This window comes from Orycteropus afer, unplaced genomic scaffold, assembly GCF_000298275.1.
Source record: "Orycteropus afer afer isolate SDZICR_OR568_19922 unplaced genomic scaffold, OryAfe1.0 scaffold00661, whole genome shotgun sequence".
Lineage (NCBI taxonomy): Eukaryota > Metazoa > Chordata > Mammalia > Tubulidentata > Orycteropodidae > Orycteropus > Orycteropus afer.
Genome location: NW_006922248.1, coordinates 698681 through 704025, shown reverse-complemented (window position 1 = coordinate 704025; position 5345 = coordinate 698681). Strand labels below are relative to the sequence as shown.

At 47.0% G+C, this 5345-nt stretch overlaps 1 protein-coding gene across 1 annotated transcript in view; it reads right to left on the bottom strand.

The window, feature by feature from the left end:
• Nucleotides 1-5345, bottom strand: part of EFCAB12 (EF-hand calcium binding domain 12) — a 46988-nt gene that overhangs the window by 15012 nt on the left and 26631 nt on the right. The window contains exons 4-6 of the mRNA XM_007956746.1: nucleotides 4813-4987; nucleotides 2925-3103; nucleotides 464-677 (exon numbers count right to left, since the gene is read on the bottom strand). Coding sequence (XP_007954937.1) covers nucleotides 464-677; nucleotides 2925-3103; nucleotides 4813-4987 — 568 coding nt within the window. The remainder of the gene's footprint in view (nucleotides 1-463; nucleotides 678-2924; nucleotides 3104-4812; nucleotides 4988-5345) is intronic.

The window sequence follows — 5345 nt, the reverse complement described above, 5'->3', positions numbered from 1 at the left end:
AGGAGTGGCTGGTGGGTTTGAACCGCCAGCCTTCTGGTTAGCAGTCAAGTGCTTTAGCCACTATGTTACCAGAGCTCCTTTGCACCACTTAGGGACTCCTAATACATCATAGCAGTTGTTACTTCTGCCAAATCTTCTTTTTTGAAAATGGGATTAATCCTTTATGTTCAACCTCAGGGCTCCCTCACAAGATGTCCTATCCTTGGACCTTCCTACTCTAAATCACAGCTTACTAAACACAATGCTTCAGAATCCAGACCTCTGAAATCTCAGTTGGGGAACTCAGATCTCCTGGCCTTGTTTTCTAGAAATCCCATGTTCTTCTCCTTCCCTTTTCTTTTCCAGTATCTTCCCACAGACCACAAGGGGTCTTCTGGGTGAAGGACAAGCCTCAGTGGATGCCCCTCTCACCCAGCTCTGGGCCCTCTGAGCATCTTCCCAAGGACAGCCCCAAGACCCTTACCTTTCATGAGGATGTCCTCTGTCAGCGGGAGGCCATAGGACTCACAGAGTTTCCAGCACTTCAGGTAGACCAGAAAGTTGTCTCTGCGGGACTTGTTGATCAGCTCCCCCATGTCACCACGGATTGTGGACGGGAGGCAGTTCTCATCAAAGTGCCTGTTCCCACTGCGGACCAGGCGGCACTGTTCTGAGTACTGGATGGAGGGGATGGAGAGCTGCAAAGAGAGACCCAGTGAGCCACATTCTTCGCCTTGCCTCTTTCTGTCTGGCTGGAAGGCAGGGGTAAGCCACATCTCCATTGCCCAAATGACCCCATGAAAGCAATGGAAAAGAATACCAAGTGTGGCCAAAGCTCAGGTTCTAAGGCCAAAGACCCAGGAGAAGGTCACTCATGGTCAAAGTTAGTCCTGGAGAGCTCTGAAGTGTGACCCCAACCACTGATGTGCAAGGATGACTACATGACACATCCAGTGATGCACAGTACAGATGCTTGGAGGCATCCTATTGAAAAATTAAGGTCAAGAATATGGCTGTGTGGGAGTTCAAGTTTGACCTGCAACCTTGAAGTGGAAGCCACCTGCTAAGGATGGCAAAGCAAGGTTGAAGGAGTCTGGGGACTGTGTAGCCACTTTGGCCTTCTTTTTCTTTTTTTATAAGTAGAAACACCTCTCTTTGTTTACACTTCTAACACCAGAGTTAGTAAAGTAGGACCCATAGGCCAAATCTGGCCCACCACCTGTTTTTGTAAATAAAGTTTTATTGAAACACAGCCACACTCATTTGTCTATGTATTGTCTATGCCTGCATTTGTGCTACAATGACACCATAATGTCATTGCAACAGAGATCATATGGCCTCCAAAACCCCAAATATTTACTATTTGGCCCTTTATAGAAAAAATTTGCCACCCCCTCCTGCATTATTTTGGTTCTCTTGTCATGCAACTGAATCAAATCTTAAATGCTGTAGTACTTAAAAATATCTGACATTTTATTGTGTATATAATATATATATAAATATATATTTATGTTTGTGGGAGCTCTGGTGGCATAGTGCCTAAGGCATTTGACTGCTAACCAGAAGGCTGGTGGTTCAAACCCACCAGCCACTCCTCAGAAGGGAAATAGGACAATCTACTTCCATAGTGATACCGCTTTGGAAACCCACAGAGGGGTCACTATGAGTTGGGTCTGACTCAACAGCAGTGAGTTTGTTTTTTGGTTTTTGTCATATATTTATATTATAAAACCCTATGAAGCACAGCTTTACTCTGACACACATGAGGTCACAATGAGTCAGAATTGACTCCATGGCAAGTGCTTTTTCTTTTTTCAAATACAGTATTATATTTACTATATTGTTGTTGTTGTTATGTGCCATCGAGTCGGACTCGACTCATAGCGACCCCTCCTTGGGTTTCCGAGGCAGTATCACTACGGAAATAGATTGCCCCATCTTCCTTCTGAGGAGTGGCTGGTGGGTTTGAACCGCCAGCCTTCTAGTTAGCACTCAAGTGCCTTAGGCACTACGCTACCAGAGCTCCCATATTTACTATATATTTGTATATAAAACCAGTCCAGTTGTTGTAGAGTCAACTCTGACTCATAGTTACCTCATGTGTGCAGAGAGTAGGACTGCCCCATAGGGTTTTCAAGGCTGTGACCTTTCAGAAGCAGATGACTAGGCCTTTCTTCCAAGGTGCTTCTGGGTGGGTTTGAACTGCCAACTTTTTGGTTAGGAGTCAGCACTTACCATTTGTGCCACCAAATACAGTGTTATGTTTATTAAGGAGCTCTGGTGGCACTGTAGTAAGGCATTCAGCTGCTAACCAAAAGGTTGACGGTTCAAAACCACAGCTTCTTCTCCACAGGAAAAAGATGAGGCAGTCAGCTTCTGTTAAGATTTATAGCCTTGGAAACCATATGGGGTTTCCTATGAGTCAGAATCAACTCAATAGTAGTGGGTATATTTATCACAGATTTGTTTATCTATATTATGTATTACCTGCCAATGACTAGACTGTGCACTTCTTGAGGGCAGAACTATTTTGCTCACTAAAGCACCTAAAAGATTGCCTGGCATATCATATACTCTCAATAACTATTTACTGGCTAAACTAATTCACCCAGTCTATCCATCCTTCCTTTCTTCATTATGTATTTCTGGAATGTGTGCTCAGTGCTAGGCCCTGTGCCAAGCATGCAGGTTCCAGTTGTAATGAAGATGCTGCTCTGGTCTTGGATGCAAAGTGCTAATGGAAAAAAGGGATTTTGATACTTTCAGAAGTATTACCTTATTTAATGTTCACAAAAACTCTGAAAGGTAGGTGTTATTATATAGCTGAGAACATGGGCTCAGAGAGGTCAAGAATCCCCCAGAGGCTGCTGCCAGCAGCAGGTGAGTGGGGTTAGCACCCAAGCCTGTCCAGCCCCACCCCAAACCTGCCCTTGGCTGTGGGGTACCTTGTGTAGCCGCCTCTTCTCACGGTGCCATTTGCCAACCTCCTCCATGTCCTCTAGGGTCATGGGCCTCACTTCCTTCTTCAAGTTGATCTTGGGCACAGTCAGCAGGTTCATCTTGGGAGGCTGCGGGGTTAGGCTTACCTTCTGCTTCTTGAGTGGACTCTGTAGGAATATGCTGCCTCTGGCTAACTGGATACCTAGTGGTGGCAGGGAGAGACGAAGAGAGGACTGAGGGGGCTGCCTAGCCTGGGGTCAGCCAAGCACTTAACTTGGTCAAGCAGGGCCAAGTTTTCTCTCTCCAGAGCTAGCTCGCCTTCCCGCATGTCAAATCAATGTCCCCTCTAAGACACACTTGAGCATGCCCTTTCTCCCACATCTACCATGGCCTTCCTAACCCAAGCTACGTGCTCTCACCTACTGCCATCCCCATCCTCTCCAATCCTGTTTCCACCAGATGGCAATAGGAGCTTAACAACATGGATATCAGAGCACCTCACTGTGCTACTTAAACCTCTCTAATGGTTTCCCATGGCACTCAGATTACCCCAGAAGTCCTTCCCTTGGTACACAAGGCCTGCGGAATCCGGCCTCACCTCCCACCTGACCTCATCTCCTGCCATGCACTCCTCACTTGCTCACCCCATCCCAGCCATAACGACTTCCTTCTGTCCTTGGAGACCTCCCCAGCTCAGGCCTTCTGCCATTACAGCTCCATGTGCTTAGGCTACCCTTCACCCTGACTGTCCGAGGACTGGTCCCTCCTCACTCGGGTGTTAGCACCAGTGTCTGATTCTCAGAGAGGCCTTCCCTATCTCGGTCAAGTGGACATTCGAACCTGGCCCTACCACCTTCTACTTTTGAGATTATGGACAACTGGCTCAACCTCTCTAAGCTTCAGCGTCCTCCTTGGTAACCCTGAAGAGGAATTCTGATCTTGAGGGATTTGGAAGGGCACACAGAGATAAGAAATCAGTCCGTCAAGTCAATTCTGAATCACAGCAACTTTATAGGACAGAGTAGAACTGTCATAGAGGGTTTCCAAGGCTGTAAACATTTACCGAAGCAGAGTGCTTCATCTTTCTCCTGTGGAGCAGCTGGTGGGTTCAAACTGCCAACCTTTTGGTTAGCAGCCAAGTGCTTAAACAATGCACCACCAGGGCTCCTAACAGAGATAATGCTGAAGGTAAATAATGAGATAATTCTTCCAATAGTCTGGTGGGCGGGCGGGGGGGGGGGAACAGATAGGAGGGTAAACTGAGACAATGCTGCAGGCCCACAGAGGACACCCTACATGGTCCTGCCTTCTCTCTTCAGAGCCACTGCACTCAAATGCCAGATGCTGCTTTTAGTCAGAGCACCAGAAACCACTTGCCATGGTGTTGACTCCGACTCACGGTGATCACATGTGTGTCAGAGTAGAACAAGGTTTTCAATGGCTGATTTTTCAGAAGTCAATCACCAGGCCTTTCACCAGGTACCTCTGGGTGGACTTGAACTCCCAACCTTTGGGTTAGCAACTGAGTGGAATAACCATTTGCGCCACCCAGGAACTCCTCAGTATACTCTAAATATGGGTTAATTCTGGTTTTTGAACATGAAGTTTCAGTTAACTTTTGATCAATAACACGCAGATTCATATAGTAAGAAGGCCTGGGACCCACATACAAATGAAAATCTCTGGAAAAGCTTACTAAGTTTGGGTCAGTTCCCACCTATCTGGCAGACAAAGACCACCTCTGGAAATCCTCTTGTAAAGAAGAAGGCCCCTTAGGTGACCTCTGGGCCTGAAAATTCCAGAGAGTTGGCTACCTCACAGTACCCCAAAGCTGAAAAGCACCCTCAGGAGGTGAGTATTGGGAGGAGAGCTCAAGGCCTCATCATCACAGACCCAGGGCAGGGTACATACTCTCCCTTAAGGCTTTCTGGCTTCTCCTCTGCTGAGCCAAGGACCACTGCTTGTAGGTGCTGGCCAGGACATCTGTCGTGATGGTGTTGAACTTCCCCAGAGAGCTGAGGTAGATCACTATGTCTTCCACCTCCTGGCTATTCAAAGGCACTCCTGCCTGAGGACAGAAGAGAAGACCCTAGGCCAGCAAGCTCCAATCCAAATGCCCTGCCAGCCCGACCCCTCCTACCCTTCTAGAATCATCCTTGGCCACTCTCATGTTACACCCAGTGTCCCTCCACAGACCTCAGAGCCTCTTCCATTCCCTAAACACACCCCACACTTTCTCACTTTCCATCTTTGCTCAGGAGTTCCCTTGCTGCCTGAAAAACTACTATCCCTCTTTCAAAGCCTAGTCCATCTTCATAGGGTCAGTTTACTTCTTTCTCTGGGTTCCCACCTCATTTTGTCCTAATCTCAAAGACAGCATTTACCATGCCAATAGGATCAAAAATAATCTTTTTTTTTTTTTTTTT